We start from the raw sequence: 24,966 nt of genomic DNA on the forward strand, positions 1-24,966 counted from the left end.
CCGACGACCTTGCCACCTGAAGTGCGTAGGTCTCGCGTGCAGATGTAAGGGCCACATGCTTTTGAAAGAATAAAGCCTTTAGTCTACTTAACTTGTCAAAATTCACCTTGGAAGTAGCAATGTGAGGCCAGATATCAACTACCTCCCTAAATTTAGTGGGGGGGGGAAACAACACATTCCCTCAGCATGGAACGACCTTAGAGACCAAAACAACATAAACTATTCCGGCCTGCATGCCACAACAGTCTTCACTATTGAGGAGGACGTAGCTGCTGTTTGAAAGCACCTGAAACGTGCCTTTAATCATGTAGACTGGAACTCCCTTCAGATAGCAAGCCAAGTTTGCAACCGAGGCATGACACGCCCCATGCAGGGACAGCTGCTTACAAATCATCGAATGGCTGACGGAAGTCTTGCATTCACTACCACTAAGAAATACCTCTTTCATGCAATAGAGGCATTTGTATGAGAAGGGAATCTCCCACACCTCATGGATGTAACTATCTCCCAACTTTTCATATCTGCCTACCGGAACGTGTTTCAAACAAGAAGTGAATTGTAATGTAAAAATAGACAGATTAATAACCCTGTGCATCAACCACTCTGCCGAAGGAATTTCGGCCACGGTAAAAGGCAGTCTTTCTATTTTTTCAATGTTAAGCATGACATAAGTTGCTTTCTTTTTAGCCATAAGTTGTTGTTGTTGCGTCAAATTAAAGGAAAAAAAGATTTCCCTGGCACTGATGTGCTGCCACTGAACCCGACCCGCCTTCAATGTCTGAAGTGTCCAACCCAACTGCATATTGGACCTGATCTGACTCTGTCCATGATATAAAGAAGACATATCAGATCGAATAATGTCTAAAGCAGAAGAAACAATGTTGTTAATTGTATATATCTGGTCGGACAAGGTGTGAATCCCATTATCCACAACAGCTAATGCCTTTTTCAAATTTTCCTGATCTATCTGCCTTAACGGGGCTGCAGCCTCTTGTTGGGAAAGTTTCCATATTTCATTGTATACCTCATACAAGAAACACTTCCTACATGGTATCTTGGGGCCTGACAAGAAATCTTGTAAGTCAGTGTTGTTAGACAAGAGATTGAGGTGTGCCTTAACCGCATCTAGTGAGGATGATTTTAGCCACTGTTGGCACAATCTTCCTACACTATACGTTGTGATTATGACAGCATGTCCTGGTGATATATAGCGAGGGTCTGGCCTACTCGTCCGGAAACCCCCCAAGGAGGTGACAAAACATTGATGACACCCGTTGGTATCTATGGGCCACCATAACCACCTGCCGGGACGTGTCAGTGAAGCATTAAATGTACCATTCTGGACCCACTCATTAAGCTAATTTATAGTTGCATTTGTGTACTTTTGTCATTAACTACATTTTGCAGGGGCAGGTATAATGGGCATGTTTAATTCTCTAATTGTTGCTAAGCCTAAACAACTTGTTTGTTGTACCGTTTCATTTAAAAAGATCATTTGAACAGGGATGAGACATGCTCTAAACAGTGTTTCTCTACCCTTGGTCTGACAATTTTTTGTTCCCCAAACACTTTTCAAATCAACATATTTTGACCAATATTCATAACCTTCAATTGATAACCGGGAAACAAAGGAGTCTGAATATATACATTTTGTGTTGGCCATTAATATATGTATATTCTTAGTAGGCGGTACTTTAAAATAATATGACTCAGCATATTTTTTGATGATGCCCAGAAAAATACGCAAACTTTTCAGTATAAGTTTTCGAACTCCCTTGCGGGGGAGTTGGGCAATGTTCCCATTGTGTATAATTAAATTTCGGTTTTGGACTGCTCGCTCTATGTATGAAGTGGTGCCCATAATAATTATAGCAAAACATATCACCATAATTTTCTCTAAACTGGTAAACATCTTCGTTTTCATAGACAGTATAATATTGCAATTCTGTCCTCATAGAATCAACTGTTTTCACATCCCAATCATCAGATACAATGCCTGGTATAACTACATCGTTCATGGATAGTTTTAACACATACGGTATTTGAATAATTTCAGTGGGACCATATATATCAAACATTACTTTGTCCCACAGAATCCCATCAGGAATGGGCACTGCAGAAATGTTCACAAAAGACAAGTCTCTTCGAATCTTATGTGATGAAAAATGTGGTTTCAAAACCTCCTCCACCTGTTCAACCGCTGATCTCTCGGGAAGAAAATGACCATGTATTAACAAGAAAAAGGTAATGACAAAACCAATCCAAAGCAGAAAGGCTAGGACAGTCAAGGAAAGCCACTCATAGTTCCATGGAAAAATGAAATATGTTTCTTTAAGCCAATGTATTAGCTTACGTGCACCTGACAGATCAGCTGTCGAAGAGGCAAACCAGTCTGATAGACCGTCTTTGTAGTCGGCAAAGTAACCAGAGGCTGTTCGTGCAAATGGCATAGCCGTGGCCAATGGTGGAGTTGGTGTTTCCTGAGGTGGTACACTGTAGACAGCACCATCCGTCTGGCTTGTAGTCATAGTGACTTGATCAAATGTTTCCAAATTGCTTGTTGTTAGTGGAACTAATGCAAGATCATCATCCACCCTCCCCAAGCTCGGAGAGGTATCAGTGTTGGTATAAACAACTTGAAGCGGAACTTCTTCTCCAGTAGTGAGAGGGATTCGGGAACTACTGGACGTTCCTCTTGGTCGGCTGTGTAGAATCGGCCACATGTTGTAGTTTGCCATTGTCAATGGAAACAAAGCGATTTTCTTTGGCACCTGGCAACGGTGGTAGAATAACAGTTCTGGTACTGTGTATCCCGAACACAGGGACTGGTGCTCAATAAGAAGGGCCAAATTATTTTTTCACTGCGGCTTTTTCACGCACAAGATCCCCCAACCCTGGGAATCCAGCCGGTAGGTGTTACTGGCACATCCTTAATTCCTGTGGAGGCAGCACTTTTAGAAGAGTTATCTTCATGGAACTGCTGTAATTCCTGTAAAACAGTGACACGATCATTTATGTCAAAAGGTGTTTCTGCTGCCTCCACGGCAGGACCATCAAGATCCGGAACAAACATTCATGTTCCGAACAGGCACTCATATGAGGTACAACCCCCCCAGGGACCTTCTAGGCAGGTTATTTAGTGCTCTCTGTACTCCATACAGGTGGGTAAGCCAACTACGACCCGTACCTAAGACTCTGGCTGTTGAGGATTGCTTTAAATCGCGGTTTAATCCCTCCAAAACACTATTTCCCTTGGGATGAAATGGAGATGAGTCCTGGAGTTGGACCCCCAACGAAGCCATCGTGTCCCTGAATGCCCTTGAGGCAAAGGCAGGGCCCTGGTCCAAATGGAATGTCGCAACTGCATATGTACCGACAAAGACTTGCAAATCTTTAATAACAGTCCGAGCATCAGCCAAGCGTTGTGGCCACACCCGCACAAATCTGGAGCAGGAATCAACAGTGACTAATATATATTTGTATGCACTATCAGGTGTTAATGGACCACATTGGTCCAGGTACACACATTGTAATGGTCTATTTGAAATTAAGAGGGGTGTCTGTGGCGGGCGCTTGGCCGTGGAAACTTTAATTTGTTGACAGATGTCACAACAAAGGACATACTGCTTAGTCTCTCTATAGAGACCAGGCCACCAATAACGTGCCTGTAAGAGTGAAATTGTAGCCGCCACACCAGCATGTGCAGATGCCACCCCCTCATGCGCTGCTTTAATCAATTGAGGTCTTACATCTTTATTGGGGATGTCGCGTACGCCTACGCCTGGAATTTTAACCTCAGCGTTCAGCATACTTCCCATCAAGTATTGATATTTATTAGGAAATCCTTTAGGATATGCCATGCCATCAACCGTAGCTTTTATGGCAGCCATAATGTCTGTGTCTGGTTTGGAACTCGAACGAGTCACTGCAGCTACAGTGGAGACTGCCACTGCTGACTTTGCGGCTTCATCAGCCAAAGTATTTCCAGCAACGTGTATTCCAACTCGCTGGTGTCCAAGTGTATGCACAACATGGACTTTGGGTAGCGTCTCTTTTAGGTCTGCTACCTTCCCCCACAGGAGTCTGTGTTTTATGGTGTTGCCTTTTGAATCTCTGAACCCATTCAAACGCCAGTAATGCAGGTATTCATTAAAAGACTGGACGCAATAATATGAATCACAAACAATCAGTGTGAACTGTGTCAGATCCATATGTTCTAGTGCCAGCAGTAGAGCTTTTAGCTCAGCCAATTGTGCTGTCTAATCCCCTAAGGTCTGTGTATAGGTATGTTGGGGTCAGAATTTCTCCCCCTCCATATAGCCGCTCACAACTGCGCATGCAGCAGAATATTGATGTTTAGTTCCAATCGCTGGTTGCGCAGAGCCATCGGTGTACATGACTGCATGATATTGATCAATAGGCAAGGTGTCAGCGGGAACTGGGTATTCTACTTCATATTGTAGGAATTCTTGAGTTTGTAACTTTGGGTCGAAAATGTAGTCTACATCAGTGGCTGTTAAAGACGTAGCCCATTGTATCCATCGTGGATGAAGTGCTTTTGCTTTCGGAACGCTAACTTTTGTAACAGCCTCCAGGGCTGGAATAGGAGAAACAACAATAATGCGTTTTCCTTGGGCAAGAGGTCTTTCTTTAATAACAGCCATCAGCACAGCAGTGTGAATTTTCTCCACGGGTGCAAAGCGTTGTTCAGCAACTGAATACAAATGTGATTTTTAAGCAATCGGGACTGTCTGACCTTCATTAAATGTGACATAAGTAAAACCGATGGCCCCAGCTATTACCCTGATGACCAAATGTGTTTTATTTTACCGTGTGTGTAAATGTTTTTCTGCTAGCATGTCTGCCTGTAACTTTCGAAGAGTACGTGTACATTCAATCGTCCAGAATTTGCTTGAAAAATCAGGACATATTAACTCATATAAAGGTTTTATGCGTGTTACATAATCAGGAATGTATGTTCTGCCAAAATTTAGAAAACCCATCAATGATTGAAGTTTTTTAATCGTATTTGGTGGTTGCAATTGTGCACATTTTTCTCAAAATTGTGGCGCTAGGCTCTTTCCTTCACTCGACAGCTCATATCCCAGGAACAGGATGCTGAGGAAGGCAATTTTTGACTTTTTAAAGTAAAATTTGTAGCCGAGTTCGGCAAACCCTACAACAATGCAGGCTACCCGTCTTAAATGTTGTAGTAACTCGTCATCTGTGAGATATATATCATCAACATATGACAATGCTTCAGGGTCTATCTCGTGTAAAATAGCAGTCTCACGAGCCGCAAACAGTCCTGGGCTGTTTTTATACCCCTGGGGCAAACTACAGAATTTTTTCTGGGAGCCTAATGCGCTAAAGCTTGTTAAATCCCTGCTTTCAGGTGCTATATTCTGGCAGAAAAACCCATTCGAGATGTCTAAAGTTGTTTTGTATTTTTTCCGCGCAATGTTGCTCATTAGTGCAGTGCTATGTGAGTTTTGTATAGCATATGTACGTGTATGTCCGTTTAAATGTCTGTAGTCTAAGACTATTCTGTATGAATGGTCCGGCATAGCTACAGGGATTAAGGGGTTATTCATCGGTGAGACACAGGGTTCAATCACACCCTGGTATTCTAATTGCATAAGTATTTCTCTCACCGGTGCACTTGCTTCATGTTTTATGGGATACTGCGGTTGTGGCTGAGGTTCACCTTTAATGGGAATGACATGGTATGGAGAGTCCCTATCCCACCCTATGTGATTTCTATATAATGCAAGAGCTTGTGCTAGAGCCCATTCTATAGAATAGGACTCAGCGAGTTCCCCTGGAACAAGGGGCGAGAAGGAAGGTTTAATAACCTCTTCTCCATATGGGCAGGTGCGGACAAAATCAGGCGGCCAATCTTGTTCGGCCAACAAATTGTCATATATTTTTACTACATGGTCCCAAAAGATTGCGTGTATAGTGCGTTCAATGTCTCCTTCCAGTTGTATAGTTACTTTATACACCCTATCTGGTTCAGAGACACGCATGTCTGCTGTTTCTACTTGTATAAAGTCATCAGTTGCTTTCACCTCCAGATGCTCTACAAGATTCCGGCGAACTATTGTGACCACTGCCGCGCTGTCTAGCAGTGCTAGAGCCCAGTTCTTGTACATCAAGAGAACCCTCTTCCTGAGTGGCATGTCTAACTGAAACAGCTGCCACTTTTTTCTTTTTAAATTGTTGTTTTTGTTGTACAGGTTTCTCTTCCTTCTTAACAGAAACCTCCGAAGAGCATTGTGATTCCTGTCTCGGTTTCATGTACTCTGTTCTCCGCTCTGATCGCCCACCTCTCTCATTTCTCTTTTCTGTTGAGTCCTGAAAGGAACGAGATTGGCGTGTATCAGTAAATTGATATCTATCAGGCGTTTTTATATTATCTCTATTCCTGAGATTATATCTCTTCCTTGGGGTCTCCACTCGTGGAGATTCTACCCTTTCTTTTTTAGGTGTTTGTTGTTTTTTCTCCCAGCATTTCTTATTACCCTCAGGTTGTTGTTTAGAATTGTCTTTATTAATTTTACCCTGAAATTGAGGTTTTTGTGGTCTAGCCCCAAGGCTATCTCAACCGATACTTGAATACGTTTCCGCTATTATTTTAGGCAGCTCTCGCTCCTGATCCTGTTGCGGAACGTCACGGAGCCGCATGCGCACTGCGAGTGCAACTGCTTTCCCTTTAAGGTTACTTAATATGATTGAAGGAACTGTGGCAAAAATTGCCCATCAGTTGCATCTCTAAATCTATGGCCGGAGCAGCCCTGTATTCATCTTGAAGTTGTTTAAGCACGCCCGGTAGATTGGCTAATGGCGGTGTACAGTGTGCCGTATAGAGCGCGGCAAATACCGTGCCCCATGTGTTACAGTTTTCAACTGTAGGGACCATCCCAAAGGGCAAGCACATAGTCAGTATCCTATGTTTATCCTCAGGTCCCGTATGGGGAAATACTACCTCCAGCGTATACATTTTTTGTGCTAGCCAAAACTGAGTCTCCTCTCGTTTGGCCGGGACCTTACCCATAATTGAATGTACAGTCACCGGATTTATACCTGGTGTTACTGCATGTGGTTGTGCTGGAGCAGCACGTGCTGGGTTTGTATTTAAATTGTACTAATTGTCTGTATATTGCTGTTAATTCAATGTATAAGCTTCGAACCTCAGCTACCGGCATATTCGCAACTGCAGGATGTGGTGTATATGTGGCCAATAAAGGCCAGGTAGGACCATCATTACTTAGTGGACCTAACCTTACTAGTAATATAGTGTGGGGTAGGGCGCCATCAAGCCAATTATTATGTTCTTGATAAGATAGAGGTATCTCTAAATATGCGTACGCCCTGTATTGTCCAGGCGCGTTTGCAACTGTAAATGTATGAAATGTATTTGTGTTCCCATCAACTGCTGGAAATGTGACCCAAGAGTAAAAAAGTTCTGTTCTATTGCTGCGAGGGCATCCATCACAAACGTGACTGGACCACCCTGGGCCATAAGGCCATGTGCCAGCAAATATGCTGTGAGCGGTTGTCTCATGTTAAGAGCTATTTGTACAACCTGGGGATTCGCCATTATAAAAGCACTAAGAGTTCAGAGAAGGCACACTAAGATGTTTTTTTTTCCTTTTAAGGTTCAAGCTTGAACAACCACCAGCTGAAAATAGGATTACCTATACGGCTGTGGTGGAAATCTTCAGTACCACGGACGTCTCCGTATACGGCACTGAGGGGTCATTATATAAAAATGAGACCGAGATATGCTGGTGGACCCGAAAATTAGAACCTAACCAAACGTTGGCGGTGCCATGTCGCGTAGTCTCTCATTATCCTAATGAGACTACTGGATTTTGAGCGGCAAGATCGTTCACAGTGTGGGGGACTGAGTCTGACCCACGGCGGATGACACTTGTCACTCTAAATCCGGGTTTTGCTCCGGCTAACTAGCGGTGCCTCATCTCTCCCAAATGGTAGAGACAATTGGGCAGCCGAGCGCATGACATCTTAATACTTCTCAGGGAAGTCTTGGTCACTCAGGTCACAACTGGTTCTCTCATACACGGTGCGGTCTCATATATAAATGACAAAAGGCAGTATAAGTTTTAAAGATTGGTTTAATAAAACGTCTGCATTTTAGATAGCAAAGCGTGAGCTGTAATAACCAGAACTACACAACACAGTAATATTAAAATAGTGACGATGAGAGTGAAGCACAAGAATAAAGCTATCATAGTGCCGCTAGGTTATTCTCTCTTCTAGGTTATATTTTCGAGCACAGCATCTTATGCTCTAAGCCTGCCTTTCAGGTTCCCCCAGGAGGACATCGACCCTCATACCTGAGCAAAGGCCTGTAATCTGCATCAGCATCTGCAATGGGGCATTCAGCATCCAGTTGTGTGTCCCTGGCTGGAATCTCCCTCTTAACGTGTACTAGGACTAGAAAGTGTTTTTATAACTAACAAGCAGATGTTCTAAGAAAATGTCCCTACGTAAGGATGTGTATTTTCTACAAATGCTGGAGACTAAACTTCTACCACGTTTACCGGCAATGTACCAGACTGTAGCCTTGACTGAAGCACAGGGCGATCAAGAATGCATTATTTGAGAACACAGTGCTGAACTAAGCTAAACAGCGTGATAGAAGAAATTAAAACAAAACCGTAAAAACTGGTTATTGTAAAATAACAGTGCGACGCTGAATAAAATATATCTAGGGCAAAGTGCACAGCGGCCTAGTATGTAAAACTAACGTGCATGAAGCTATATTAAAAATGGCTACACTACAGCTTATTTTCCATTAAGCAATGCAAATCACAGAAATGGCATAGATTTATTAAAAACAAGCAATGCCAACATTAGAGTCACTGAGGTAAACTGCATAATACAATATTTATGGTTGTTACTTCTTGTGACTACGGTATGCTTGGTAAATGTTTATCGCGATATTCAAGAGGAATTGATGCAAAGAGAAAAACAATTGCAAAACAGATGAAAATGTGAAATTATTTTAAGGTTATACAGTACGTTTTAAATGATAAGATTGTTTCTGCGGATCGTGCCGAATACGCAAACTACTCCTTTGCTCTTTATACTAATTGATTTGCATAACCGAACGTTTTCAGTACACACTATGTGGAAGAAAATGACCTTGCAGTGTTAAATTTACCGTGTCTGAAAAATCGCTTAATATTATCCTGTGTTCTTCAGATTTTAATGTATCCAATTTTGAGGGTATCCAGCATTTTTATCCATGTTGGTTTTGATAGCAAGATCAGGGAAAGAGGTGTTACTAATAGTTTTAGTAATAGATGGAACTGTACCTTGTTCTCTGTGATCAGCAGTCAGTATGCAGTATTAGCCTTAATCTTTATTAGAAGATCTTTTCTCCCCTTTATAGGTTATCCAAACAATCATCTTTAATTCTCTTCGACTTCTATGCCATGTATGACACCAAGGCTGAAAAACTAGGCCCTTGTGTCCTGAATTGTCCTGGCACAGGTTCTACATTAACTTTTCATCAGCAAACAGAAAGTACCAATAGGCTCAGTGGAATCATCTTTTCTATGTTGCCATGTGGTGCATCCCAAAGTTTACCATGTTCATACTTGCTTTTCAACATCTATATAGCCCTTCCTGGCACAATAAAAAACATTTAAAGTTCCAAATGTCCCCCAGCGACACCCAAAGCCACTTGATGCTAAATTTTTTTACTGAAAATGGCCTAATACAATTTCTTGAGTTGATCCCTTCTTCCATTGTCGAAGGCGAGCTTTTATTGTATGAGCGGAGTGAAAACAGTAATCCTGTTGAGGGAGTGACTAAACTGAACTCCTTTCCCCTTCTATAGCACCTATGCTTTCGTACACCCCCACCTACTACATATTAAAGGAATTTGGGTATAGGTTTCCAATCTGAGCTCCCCTTTATGACCAAAGTAAATGCACTACTCTCTATTTTCTGAAAAGAATCCCCTTCCTCAAAACTGACTAGTAAGTAGAGCTTGCAAGATCATTGGTTTTGTTACATCTGGGCTGTTGTACCATTGTCAACTAAGGACTACTTAAGAAATTCATCTCTAGGCTATAAGGGATACAAAACCAGGTGTCAAGAGTGTAGCTGTATCATCACAAACATCAGAATGATCACATAAAAACACTGAAATCACTGAAGTAGTTCCTGGTGGACTCTACGATCAGGATACTGGTCCCAAACTTGCCAACATTCAAACCCCCACATTACTTATCTGCAAGAAATCTTTTCTCTGCTAATACCTATCTGATCATTGAACAATATCTAAAATGCCTTAAACATTAGAGCTTGTTCGCAGGAATGCAGAGGAATAGACCATGAGTCTCCCTAAACTCGGAACATGAGAGCTGAATCAAATTACATTTCTTTTAGAAAATTGCAGAAAATTGACCTTTTTAAAAGTGCGTTCATTCGAGAAAGTGGTCGCTATTGTAGAACATTAGTCGTGGTCCTACCCAGCTGAGAAAATGTAAAACTGTCTTCTAACAAAGCTAATGTAACTTCTTAGTAAATTTCAGTGCTCTACAAAGCCTCACAATAAATAAATCACTACAAAGTTGTTTCAAGTGCCATACAAAAAGCAGTTAATATATAATTAAAAAGCAAAGATTTAAGGTTCTGCTTCAACTCTGGGCCCTCTACACTCTTCTGCATACTGAGCAAGATTAGCAAGGCTGCCAGTTTTAGACATAATTGGAAAAGGCACTTAAAAAAAGGAACAAGCATCTGCTGCACTAGTCGACGCATAACAGCAACTTCTCACTTTATACCCAGATATCTGGATCAACCTATTTAGCATTCACCTATCCACATTGTAAAATCATATATTGAAACATAGAGTTGAGCATAGAAAAATGTATTTATCTGGAGCTCCTTGGATCATATTTGCTCTTGCCAGTTACCATCCATTTGAATAATGCCTTAAGGTTTAACCATAACAAACTCATCCTTCATATTTTCAGTAGTATACCATAAAACAGAACATAGCACCAACTTTCTAGAGGAAGTCTTTGACTGCGTTTTCACAGCCCAAGGGATATGTTAGAAAACCTGCATCATGTACTGGCTCCATGCCACTGCTGTCCATTCAGGCCAGTCACAACCACTGGCTTAGTTTGATTTGCTGTCTGATGCTCTCCAACATCTACATAACCATGCCTGATCTTGACTATTTGCTTGTTTGCTTACCCATACAGCTTGACCCCTACCTCCTCTTCTGTATCCGGTTTCTTGACCGTCTGCACCTGAGCAGCATTCTCTTCCTTCCCCTTGACCTCCTTGATACTCCTTACCCAAACCTCTCCCTCACCTGCATAATCTGCTCACATGACCGGCATTGAAATATATCTGCCCATTCTTTGTTAGCCCAGTCAACCTCCTCCCTATTGCTGCTAGTCTCCATCATCTTAATCATTTTTGCAGTCAGCACCATCAACCTCTCCTCTTTCTGAAAAAGCCATACCCTCAGTCGTTCCGTCCTCCACTGCCCACCTACTGTGTGCCTCCATCTTTTACCCTGTGTCATCTTTCAGTATCCCTACCTCAATATCTATCAAACTACATCCCTGTCTTTCTTCACAGGCACCATGGTGTTAGCAGGCACCCTTCTCTCCCGCTGCCTACCTCCCACGCCCACATCCCCTTTCACCCAGCTGCTACTAACCGCGCCTCCCCCCAGGCTCAGTTGCTTATGCCACACATGTTTTGGCAGCTAACCAACTATTCTTTCTATTCTTTCTACCTTTTGAGGAACACCTCCTTCAGCCTGCCAGCATACCCCTCCATTTGGTTGCCCTTATTACTGCAGTGAGATGCAAGAAAAAGTGTAAGTCAGAATGTGTCAGAGTGCTTTCTCTCAACAAAAGGGTTAGCCTGAAAACACTATTTTATAAAATTGTATACCACAACAAATTATAAAACATGGGTAGACAACCTTCGGCTCGCTCCAATAAGAGCCTGATGTCTTAATGAGAACAGGACAACTTCTGTTGACTTTGCAAGTTTCAACAAAGAATATTCTAAACACAGGATGTATTTAAGTATTATCTAAAGCAGTATGAAACATTCCGGTTTGTTCTCACCATTTGGTGTCTGTAAGGCAGAAAATAGGTCAAGGTAAGTATGATACAATTTAAAATGATCTGACTTCCATTACCATACAATTTTCTAATTGTGCCTTTTCAAAAAGACTCAGTTTTAAGATAAATAAAGCATAGCAGTAATTCTTCTCAAAGATTAAATGGTCAGTAGCAGAGTTTTAACACTATTCAGTTCGTTTGTTACCATAGGACATTTGTGTGATGAGATGTTCTTCTTATGACAGTGACACAGGTCAAAACTAACAAAGAAAAAAATAAAGAGAAGAAAGTAAGAATTCGTCCTTGTCAGCAGTTCAAATAAAGTGCAGGTTTTCTATGCAGACCTTGAATGCAAAATCACATTGAAAGGAGTGTTGGAGGCCTACTTTCTCCTGCAGGCTATTAATATTTGTAAACCATAGACGTGCTCGCAAAGCAACTCCTCACCCACTCTTTTAATCAATTTATGGGGTAAAATGATAAATCCACTTTTCCTCAAAGGAACATGCCGTGGTACAAGCACGCTCTTTTTCCATCATGACATGTCTATTTCTGAAAAATATCCTATACAACAGCTGTCAAATGTAACAAACATGAAACCAAGTTGGCGTTTAACAAAACTAGTCCAAAGTTTATATCGATGAGAAAATCTGTTGTCTAAATAGGAATTGAATACGCAGGCCGAATAACTCACTGGTGTCCGGTTTGTTTGTATTTTCTGTGCACGAGCTGTCACCGTGCAGAGCGACAGTTGATGCATTATTCTTGGGTAGGCTGTTCTTGCCAGCTGCTTGTCAGGACGCCCTGTTTGAGAAAGGAAGTTGTGGGCTTGCCTACGCCTACAGATTCTTTGTTCTGCGTGATCGGTCTTCAACTTTGACAGCTATTGCCATGCGATAGCTCAAGGGCAGCACAGCCATATTCAGCATGCTTTATGAAAGTCAACTTTTGCTGCAAGAAAAAACCCGAAAAAAAACGTTAAACTCTGTACTCCAGAAACTCGCAATTATTTCTTGCCAAAAGTAATACATAAATGATTTAGATGTCAATCATGCATCCATTCTAGAGACATCAATCAGTGTGAAATGTTAGATAAATATTTATTGAGGACACGTAGATATAAACACACACACATTGGCATTCAGTATGAAAATTCTGTACTATTCACCAGTCTGCTTTATGTTAGAAAATACCAAGATCAGTATTTGTCAGTCTTACTATAAAAGGTCCGTATGTGTAAACTTTAATTGGGACACATCAGTAGTATATAATAATACTGCATTGTGTGATGTATGTTAATGTCCCAACAAATAGGGTCAATTAATGTAGACGTAAACTGTAAAGAAAATACACCTCACATAAAAGCATCAAATGTAAAATAAATGTTTTGTGCAGTAAGGAATAATTGTTATATAAATGACGCTCTCTGTGTGATGACTGTGCACTTTGGTTTTATTATCATGCAGAATCTCTGTCTGCAAAGTTTGGTTTTTCAGACTTTGCTTGCCAGTGTACATTTGGTGTGTGCAAGCCATGGCAAAAAGCTAGGGGTTGGGGTTAAGGAACAATTGGTCTATTGATGTCCGTCAGTGCAGTTGTTTCTTTATAACTCATATGTCTTTTCTAGGGTGGGTAGGGGTAGGGGGAGAGGGTGTGGGTGTGTGGCTGCTGTTCGAGGTGTATGCATGCATTAGTTGCTGTGGCAGTAATCATTACATCACTGTTTGATTCCGTCCCCCTCCTTCTTACTTGCGGTAGTTTTTTGTCTTCCACACATGATCCACCGTAGACAAAATGCCCCCTAGCTTCATTATCTCAGTCCCTTTCATCCACACTAGACTGGAAGGTTCTGAAGGTAACTAACAAGTGGGGTACCTTCAGAACTAGTGTGTAGGAAGGTGCTTCTTTGTGACATTAAAAATGCATGTGCTGGACACTGGTCTATATGAGTTCCCCAGCTACATCATGGCTTCACTGAAGATAGGGATGTTTGGTATCAAACATCTCGTATTGGTAATCCCACACTGACGTCAGTGTTGGATTTACCAATACATGCACCCAGGAGGCAACTTAGAGGTTCCCTCTGAAACCCTACCAGCCCCTGGTGTTCTTGCTGACCACTTTTTGCCAGCCTGCCACCCAAGACATCGTTATGGACCCCTAGGACGAGAGCCTTCTGCTCTTAAGAGGCCCTGAACAAAAGCCTGTCTTGGTAGAGGGTATAACACCCCCTCCCACAGGATAACCTGCTGATTAGTCTTCCTAAGGCAGTAAGCCTCAAAGGGCTGCCACCTTTGAAATGCAAATCTGGCTCTCTTCACAGGAGAGGAAGCCACCCCTCTGCCCAGAGTCCATTTGGCACCTGGACAGTGGAAAAATTAGCTAGTCAGGTAGGAGTGCCACTTTCAGATGAGTACTACCCCTAAGGTGGGCTAATGCAAGGTTGACACGATTTTTCCGAGGTAGCCCTCTTTGAGATGGCTTACCTAGGAATTCTGAGACAACGTTATGCCCCTTCCCACAGGAGGTGGTCATATAGGGGGTGTAGTGATCCCAAGCATCAGTAGCCTGCTGGCTACTACCCTACACACCCCTAACACTCCTAATTCAGTATTTGGGGAAGCCCCTAGCAGCAGAGAAGCTGATCCTGATGACTTAAGAAGACCAAGGACACCGAAGAGCCGCAACAGCAGGAGAGGAAAAAAGAAGCAGCTGCCCTGGTAATAACACCGCCAGAATTTCTGCATCCCTTGTCAAAATCTGCACCAATGGCAGCTGGTCCTGCAACTGTGACTCCAGGAAAACTGGGAGGACTGCATGTCTTCAACAAACACTCAAGATCTCCTGTAAACAGCAGACCTATTCTCCTACAACCTCCAAAAAGGAACTCTGAAGCTTCTGGAACTACCAAATCCCAACATCTGAAGGGCAGACTGCACCCACCGTCTCCTACCCAAGTTGAGGTGGACCACCGGTGTCAACAAGTTTCCCCTAGTCCTCCAGAGTCTTGAGTCCATCGTGGTTTGACCTCTCCTGGACTCCCTGATGACGCCTGCAGCCTCTGCACTCAGCCACCCTCTACCACGGCCTGTCCGGTCAGAATATTCCAACACCTAAGAATACCTTTGCACCCGTCACCCCTGAGCCATGGAGAAGAGAACCAAAGGTCCCTGTGCCTGAGCATCGTGTGGCCTGAGCCCCCCTGTTGGTTCAGCCTGACTGGCCTCCTGACCAGAGTCTGCAGCCCCTTGCTGCAATGACCGATTTCCGTAGGAGCACACTAGGCACCCAATGTTGTTTTGCACTCCACCTGGATACGCTTGTACCACTGAGGGTGTGCTGTGGGTGCTGCTTTGGACCTTGTCCATTATTCACTCTACCCCCTGGAGATTGGTCTTGTAAGTCGCTGTATTCTACCTATTTGCAGAACTTGTTTTTGCTCCCATAGGATAACATTGCAGAACCCTGACATTGCACTGTGTCCACTTTTTAAAGTGAAAAGAATTCCTATTTAAAAATGTACTTACCTGAACGATGATGCCTAAACATTTATAAAGGTACCTGCCATTTTTATAAATTGGCATGGATCTCCTTCTTGAGTCGTGTGGCTCATCTATTAACTGTTGTGTATATTTATAGATGCCTTGCACTTGTCTGTGTTAAGCCTAAGGCTGCTCGACCACACTACCCCTAACATCTACTGTATCAATTGGTTAATAAGTGATTCCACAGAGGAATACAAAAATTGTATCTAGTTAAGCATTTCTTCCAATTTTTTTTATTTTTTCTAAATTGTTTTAAAATAGCTGTAGGGCCTTGGTAAGTCCCTCTGCAAAACTGTTTTGAATTTAAAATAGTAAAAGTAAGCTAGGTCCTTTTGAAAAGCAGCTTTTTTGTTTTTGTAAGTTCTTTAAAAAGTTCCCAACTACTTTAAACACCATGTCTGAGTAAGGGCCATATCTGGAATTCAACCTGGCACCCTATTAGCCCCTTAGAGCACCCCAACTCAAGGAACTCTGTAAAGAATGGAAACTTGCCATGGGTACTAAACCCACAGAAGCTAATTTTCAGCAGTTGCTGGCAGAACATGACAAGGAAGAAGATGAGAACACAGATACGGACGAGGTTGATGATTGCTTCATCTCTACCGCCTCAAATAATACCTCGGTGATAACACTACTAGCAGTGTCTCAGAAGATATAGATACTGAAGATGTAAATCTTCAGAAGTTAGACGAGTTGGTTAGAGGCTAAACTCTTAGCTAAAGAAAGAGCTGAGATGGGTCTAGGAAACATCTCTGGTGGCAGCAAAGTTATGGCAAAAACAACAAGTGATGGACGGAAAGCTGAACATTGTCAAACACTCACCCCCAGTCATAGATCTGGGTTTAATCCATCGTTCTTTTGCTCACCATGCCACCCCAGTTTGGACCCAGCCATATGCAAATCAGTCTTGACCCTGCTCCTCATGGGAACAGTCCAGACCGAACTGCCAAGCCAGGTCCTCACTGGACCGGAAACAAGCATCCTGGGACCGGTTTCGGGGTTTCACCCCTCATCAGCCAGGCTAGCTTGAATCCAGTGGCATGGGAAGCACGGGACCCACGTCTGGGCATACCCTTCCCACTTAGGGCGACAAAGCAAAAACAACAAGTGATGGACGGAATGCTGAACATTGTCAAACACTCACCCCCAGTCATAGATCTGGGTTTAATCCATCGTTCTTTTGCTCACCATGCCACCCCAGTTTGGACCCAGCCATATGCAAATCAGTCTTGACCCTGCTCCTCATGGGAACAGTCCAGACCGAACTGCCAAGCCAGGTCCTCACTGGACCGGAAACAAGCATCCTGGGACCGACAAAGCAAAAACAACAAGTGATGGACGGAATGCTGAACATTGTCAAACACTCACCCCCAGTCATAGATCTGGGTTTAATCCATCGTTCTTTTGCTCACCATGCCACCCCAGTTTGGACCCAGCCATATGCAAATCAGTCTTGACCCTGCTCCTCATGGGAACAGTCCAGACCGAACTGCCAAGCCAGGTCCTCACTGGACCGGAAACAAGCATCCTGGGACCGGTTTCGGGGTTTCACCCCTCATCAGCCAGGCTAGCTTGAATCCAGTGGCATGGGAAGCACGGGACCCACGTCTGGGCATACCCTTCCCACTTAGGGCGACAAAGCAAAAACAACAAGTGATGGACGGAATGCTGAACATTGTCAAACACTCACCCCCAGTCATAGATCTGGGTTTAATCCATCGTTCTTTTGCTCACCATGCCACCCCAGTTTGGACCCAGCCATATGCAAATCAGTCTTGACCCTGCTCCTCATGGGAACAGTCCAGACCGAACTGCCAAGCCAGGTCCTCACTGGACTGGAAACAAGCATCCTGGGACCGGTTTCGGGGTTTCACCCCTCATCAGCCAGGCTAGCTTGAATCCAGTGGCATGGGAAGCACGGGACCCACGTCTGGGCATACCCTTCCCACTTAGGGCGACAAGGCAAAAACAACAAGTGATGGACGGAATGCTGAACATTGTCAAACACTCACCCCCAGTCATAGATCTGGGTTTAATCCATCGTTCTTTTGCTCACCATGCCACCCCAGTTTGGACCCAGCCATATGCAAATCAGTCTTGACCCTGCTCCTCATGGGAACAGTCCAGACCGAACTGCCAAGCCAGGTCCTCACTGGACCGGAAACAAGCATCCTGGGACCGGTTTCGGGGTTTCACCCCTCATCAGCCAGGCTAGCTTGAATCCAGTGGCATGGGAAGCACGGGACCCACGTCTGGGCATACCCTTCCCACTTAGGGCGACAAAGCAAAAACAACAAGTGATGGACGGAATGCTGAACATTGTCAAACACTCAGCCCCAGTTTGGGTCCAAACTGGAATGGCATGGGCAGCAAAAAAACGATGGATTAAACCCAGATCTGTGACTGGGGGTGAATGTTTGACAATGTTCAGCATTCCGTCCATCACTTGTTGTTTTTGCGGCAGCAAAGTTATAACCAGGGAGGAAACTTGTGATCATAAAATCCCCAAAGGGATTGTCCCAAAATACTCAGAAGATGATGATGATATAACCAAATGGTTCAGTCTTTGAAATGTCCTGTGGAGCCAGGAAGGTTGGCCAGAAGTATTGGGCACTCTCTCCTGTGGGAACTGTTCTCTGGTAAATTCAGGGATAGACTCCTGATGTTGAATGAGGCAGCTGCTGAGTCATACGACCTCAGGAAGGATACCCTGATTGAGTGCTTTGGACTCAACGCTGAGGAGTACAGAATCAGGTTCGGGGAGACGCGAAAAACCCAGAGTCAGATCTGGGTAGGTTTTGTGGACTTATCATTGAAAACACTGAGTGATGGGCTAAAAAGTAACAATGTGCATAGTTATGAAGGGCTTTATAATTTAATTATGAAAGACCATCTGTTAAGTACTTGTGCTCAAGAGAAGTTACATCAGTACCTGGTAGACCTAGGTTCACTTTCACCTCAAGAGTTGGGGAAGAAGGCAGAACACTGGATCAAAACAAGGGTAACCAAAACTACCACTGGGGGTAACCATAAGGAAGAGCACAAAAAGCCCTACCTAGTGAAAGATGGTGACCAAGCAAAGGATAAAAACAGAGTCTTTTAAAGGACCACAAACATCTTCTCAGGAGGGTGGGCCTGAGACTCTTCCCAATCCAGGGGTTGTTACAAAGGTTAAAACTCAGATCCCAAAAAGACTTGAGGGGGCCAATGCGGAGGTCCGAGTGCCACATTACAACCCTGTCGGTTGGGCCACCAGGGAACTGCCAGCTCCACCATGATCAGAGATCCCGGCGGTCTGGAGGTAGGTGGCGCTCCTAATCCAGCAGGGCAGCACTGCAAGCGGTTTCATGGTGGTACCACCACCATGAAAATGCTGGCGAAGAACGGGTGCATTTGGCATGGGCAATGCAGGGGCCCCCCTGGCCAGGACCATCTCAATGTTCACTGGGTACTTTCTGCTTGTCTGCAGACAGTAAACATTGCAAGGGTGCTGGAGCACCCTGCTGGCTACAGCATTGCCGCCGGCTCGATCACGGGCCGCTGACAATGCTGTAGCCTTTTCCCGCTAGGCTGGTGGCGGAAACCGAGGCTTCCGCCTGCCAGCCTAGCAGGAAACTTTTAATGGGGCCGGCGGGGAGGTAGCCTGTGTGGCGGCAACCTCCCCGATACTGTCCACCGATCTTGTAATGACTCTCTTGGTGTCATGACTGCAAGGCCTTTGAACACTGAACTGGAGACCCTACCTGTCCCCACAAAACCAATGCCTAGTGCACCTGCAGTAAATGTAGTGGTTAGTCTCCAGATTCGATTCCAGATGGGTTCTGCCAATGTGAGTGAACCCACTGAGGCAACTCTAGTCTCAGAGGGTGGGGTGGATGTGGCTGCCCTGTCTAGCCCAGTAATCTGGAGCGATGTAGACAACAGCCACATATCAGTGGGGTTAGGGTTGAAGCCCTGAGATACACTGGTGCCTCATGGTGACTGAGCAACTGGTGTCCTCATACCACTACTTGACTGGTGAGACATATACAGTCCTCAGTGCTGCTAATCAGGCTTAGGTGCATCCCATGGCAATTGTATCCTTAGAATGGGGAGGGGCTATTGGCCATCTCCTGCAAACCCTGTATGATGTCTGTTGGAGGTTTAGAAATTAAATGGCTGCTGTTACTGTTCACTGAGAAAAAATGTAGGTGTTATGGAAATGAAGAGAAAAAGCAATATAAGTAGTTGGAAGAAAGGCATCCTTTCTCCTATATTTAAAGAGGGAGGCTTCTAGGGCATAACTACAGTGATTAAAATAAATGTATATTGTTATATAGAAAGAGTTAGCAATCTCACAATACTCTTGCAGGATCATGAATAGTAAAAAGGAGTAGGTGAGCTGTCAATACATTGTACTAGGTAAAATGGATATTGTGCCCCTTATCATTGCAAGAAGGTGTGTAAAACAAGTACTTTGAAGAATAGAATGTTTATTCTTCTTTAAATATGTTATGATCTTGCGAGATTGTGAAGAACAGAAAGGAGTAGGTGATCTTTGAACACACTCTAGTGTGTGCACACTGTAGTTAAGAGCGTTAGTGGGGATGGTGTTTATTAGAGTCTACAATTTACGCCTATCATATTGGAAAGAGTTGTCATACAATGAAGAGGTGTCAGCAGAGAGGCAAGTCTCTGCACACACCCTACTAAAGACACCCATCATAATAGAGGAAGGTCACATCCGATAAGCCAGTCCTTCCATATACTCTATTATGCATACTTGTTAAGCTAGAGAGTGGACTGAAAGGAGATGCCTATCTCTCCCCACACCATGTCATGCACATTGTTCATCCAAATGGGGGGTCTCAGCAGGGAGCCCAGTCCGTTCACACACACACACACACACACACACACACACACACACACACACACACTCACTCACTCACTCACTCACTCACTCACTCACTCACTCACTCACACCCACCCACACACACTCTACTATGCATACCCATCAGGCTATTGCCTACACATAGCATACTGTGCACACCTGTCATACAAGAGAGAGCTGTCTCCGAAGAGGCCAGTCTCTCACAATTCTCTACCATCCACACTTGTCATTCAAGAGAGAGTTCTCAACAGAGAGTCCAGTTCCTTCAGACATCCTACTGTGCAGAATTGCAAAAAACAAAACAAAAAAAAAACTGAAATTCACTGAAAAAAACAAAGGTTGAAGTAACATTGGTAATGAAAAACTATTTTTGTTTATGTATGGTTTTGCACAACTTTTCCTTGAGTTACATACATCATTCTTTCTGAATTCTTGGTTTCCTATTATATTACTTTGGACCAGCTTTAATCTTTGTCAATTCCATATGGCTAATTGATATATGAAAATATTGCTAAATAGTTGATTTGTTTTCACAGCCTTGACAGAGTTCAGTAGGCCAAAAACCTGTTGACTGTCTCTCCATTCGGACTATGATGGGAACCATACGATTGTAATATCAGTCATTAAAGGCTGTTTTTCCTATGGAACTGGGATGTGTAATATTACTCATTATAAAAATAAAGGGCTAGATGTATCAAGATTTCGGTTAGCGATTTCCAAATTGCGATTTTTCAGAAATCGCAATCTTAGAAATGCAAAAAAGCGATGTATCAAAATTTTTAATTGCAAATAGCGATTTCTTAAGATTCACGAACGCAATTTGCGAGATGCAAATACAGAATCGCAAAAAAAATTGGGATTCGGTAAATGAAATCGCAAATAGCGAAAACGGCAAACCGGAACAGCCTGATGACATCACAAGCAGGAAGTGACCTTGAAGTTTATTTGTCATTACTTACGTCAAAAATGGTTGGGGGTGATGTCAGCCCGTCTCTGCCTGCCTTCTGCTGCACTGGTCCTGTCTGCTGGTAGAAGGGGTGGTAAGGGATCCTCATCTGAGTCTAGCTTTGTGAGTTCCACTGGTATGCCCCTGGTGGTTGCTATGTTGTGCAGGATAGCACATGTGGCAACAATTTTGCATGTCGTCTCAGGACTGTACTGTAGTGCACCTCCACTCCTATGGATGCACCTGAAACGGCTCTTCAGCAGCCCAAAAGTGCGCATTGTACCTCCTCTCTGCTGGGGTGGCAGGGCTCAGGTAGGGCGTTAGCATATGGGTGCGCACTGCGTAGGCACTGTCTCCTGAATGCACAGAGAGTACAATGAGTACATTCGCTGTCTGACGTTATGCTTACATCAATGCATTATTGTAAAGTATCAAATTACCTAGTAGATATCCTCCCCAGCTAGCAGTCTTGTGTGTATCCCGCTGTGGCGAAAGATGTAGGAGTCATGTGTGCTCCCTGGGTATCTGGCCACAAGATCGGTAATGATGTAGGAGGCATTGCATATCACCTGTATGCTCATGAAATTATAGTTTTTACGGTTGCGATACACATACTCGCTGGCCGATGGTGGACAGATTGCTACATGTGTCCCATCAATGGCACGTAGCACATGTGGGAACTGTGTTGTCTGGTAAAAATTAACTTTGGTTTGTTGTACTGCCTGTGGGGTGTTGGGAAATCTGATGTACAGTTGTATTCTGCTCAGCATGGCATTAAAAAATGCATTGAAAAGTCTAGAGAGGGCACTCTGTGATACCCTTCCAGCTGCTGCCATGACCCCTTGATAGCTCCCTAAGGCTAGTAGGTTTAGGGAGCATAATACCTGCACATGGGTGGGTATGCTATTGGTCCTGTGTGTTGTGCGCTGCAGCATGGGTTGTAGCTCAGCTATCAGGTCAGGTATCATGGCTGAGCTTAACCTGTACTTATCATAAATTTCCTCCTCAGTCTGGTTAAAAAGGGTTATGCGCACTCTGAAAATGCGCTCCTGTCTCCTCCTCGCTCTCCTCAAACCTGCCAAGATCCTCATTCTCCTCGCCATTACGTAGAGTACAGCCATTGTGGAAGAGGGACTGAGGCATTCTGGGTCTCTTTATATAGGTTGCACTTGGTTACCACCTGGTTTCAGTTCGTGGTAATTTGCATGTGCAAACGGCCATTCTGCGAATAATTGCAAATTGCGATTTTTTTGTGCTACATCGCATAGCGAATCCATTTTTGCATGTCGCAATTTGCATCTGGCAAATAGCGGCATGATTTTGGAAATCGCTATCTGCGATTCACATATCTGTAATGCAATTAGCGTTTCGCTAACAGCGATTCGGTAAATCATGACGCTATTTGCGATACGCTGCTTGTGACATGCAAAATCATCTCTCATTCGCAAAAATTCACAAATTTTGCGATTTCTAAAAATCACACTGCGAATGCATTTCATACATCGTGAAACACATTTTTGCATTTGTTAACGGACATTCGCACCGTTTGTGAATGCAAAAACCTTTGATACATCTGGCCCCAAGTGAATAAAGCAGTCTACTTCTTGTTAAAACTTCTCTTGAACCCGTATACCACAAACTAAGCAAGACTGCTCCATTCACACTGGTCATACTGCTTCAAACGTATACTTGTTATCCTACAGGATCTTCTACATTTGGGCATTTAAACGTTCAAGCCCAACTCAAGTACACCTTGCATAATCTGAATAAAGTTTTGCTTTCTTTGTAGATTGACAAACACCGGCAAAGCAAGGATTCAGTTTTCTTCAATGATGGGGTCCGAAGAATAGATTTTGTTCTGGCATACAATGATGATGCAGTTAAAGATGCTGAAAAAAAAGCGGTAAGTTGATAGTTCTAGCTCTTTGATTGCAAGAAACCAGAGTTATCTAGTGATAATCCTAATTGGGTATCATTTTTTTTTCTTAAATGTTTAGCCTCAAGTCAGCTTCAGCTCTTTTGGTATCCTTATGTTTTCAACACATTCTTAATAAAAACATATCTATATATGTGAAATGAAGAGCTGTTGGACAGCCTTGTGATCCACTTGTCTGTTCACGTCATTCACAGTTATGCCACTGCCAACACAGCATACAGCAAGTGGAAGAGGGGCAGACTACACTGCCGGCCTTTCATCATGAATGCCACCATTTTCACTTATCAAACCTTCAAAGCTGCCTCAAGGGGGAACTTTTCAGTGACACTGCCTGTGGCCTGCTGGGTCGTTTAAAAAAAATATTTTTTATTAATTACGTCATTGCCTGGGGCCGCATGGTCTTATAAGGGGGTGACGCACAGTCCATCTCCGAGCCTATTGTGGCCCCAGGGATCACATGGGGGAGCCAAAACACCAGACCATGCACCCAGCCCTATCCCGCACATGGTGATGGACATCTTAGTTTACATTAAAAAGAAATAGAAATTTACTGAAAGAGCAAAGGTTCAAGTGACGTAGTTGGCAATTGTAATCATATGTTACTTTTTGTTATACAAACATTAGCAATTAACTGAAAAAATTAAAGGTTAAAGAGACACTATAGTTAGATGAAAATGTCAGTTAAAATGTATTGTTTAAATGAGGAAAACCACTGAAATTCACCTTTAATAATTATCTCACATAACTATATAACTCACACCCTCACCCTCTATCTTGCAGTGAAATGCAGGGCAACACAAAATTACTTGATTTTTAGGAAGTCTGTATGCAGCTCACATAGGAATTGCATGGAGAGACTCACTTTATCAGATCCCTTGCAACACAGGTCACTCAAGGCTTCACTCTTTTGAGATTGTTGCTTTCCCTGAGTACTCCTCACTCTGGGAAAACGCTGAGCTTTACCTCCCGCACAGCCAGGCAGCCTACTTTCCTCTCTTTCAGCAGACTGGCACACTTTTAGGCACTTCAGGCAGATCCTCAGATCATCCAGCAGAAAGTGTAGATTCAGATGATGTCTCCTTACCTCTGGGATACTAGCTGTGAGGCAGACAACAGCCCTAGTTGCACAACAGCTGTTTGAATTTTTTGTGGAGCACTTCCTTCCTTGGTCAAGAAAAATTTGTGAATAAAGTAGGGTGGTTTGGACCCACTAGGCTTTAACAACGTCTAGAAGGGAGACTATGAGGGAGGAGGTGCCAGAATAAATAAATTATCCATCCTGTGCAAATGACCCTCTGAGATGATTGTCCTGGAGAGGATTCAGTATCTAGTGGACTGCAACAGTGCTTCTATAGCACTGAATGTGTTGCATGCCCACTCTCAGAGGGTGACTACTTAGTACTCATAAAAGGGCCAAGAGTCCTTGGTGTGGCATACAAAATTTGTTACATCTAATAGACACATCTAGCACCCACTTTCTGAGGGTTACGGAGGGTCCAAGAGATCCTCTGAGAATTCTTGCCATGGAGTTAGCA

General features: G+C 43.5%; 1 protein-coding gene across 7 annotated transcripts in view; it reads left to right on the top strand.

The window, feature by feature from the left end:
- ANO5 (anoctamin 5) overlaps positions 1–24,966 on the top strand; it is a 321,868-nt gene that overhangs the window by 113,029 nt on the left and 183,873 nt on the right. For all 7 annotated transcript variants that reach the window (XM_069221939.1, XM_069221940.1, XM_069221943.1 and 4 more), the window contains one exon: positions 23,285–23,398. In XM_069221939.1, coding sequence (XP_069078040.1) covers positions 23,285–23,398 — 114 coding nt within the window. The remainder of the gene's footprint in view (positions 1–23,284; positions 23,399–24,966) is intronic.

This window comes from Pleurodeles waltl, chromosome 3_1 (genome assembly GCF_031143425.1).
Source record: "Pleurodeles waltl isolate 20211129_DDA chromosome 3_1, aPleWal1.hap1.20221129, whole genome shotgun sequence".
Classification (NCBI taxonomy): Eukaryota; Metazoa; Chordata; class Amphibia; order Caudata; family Salamandridae; genus Pleurodeles; species Pleurodeles waltl.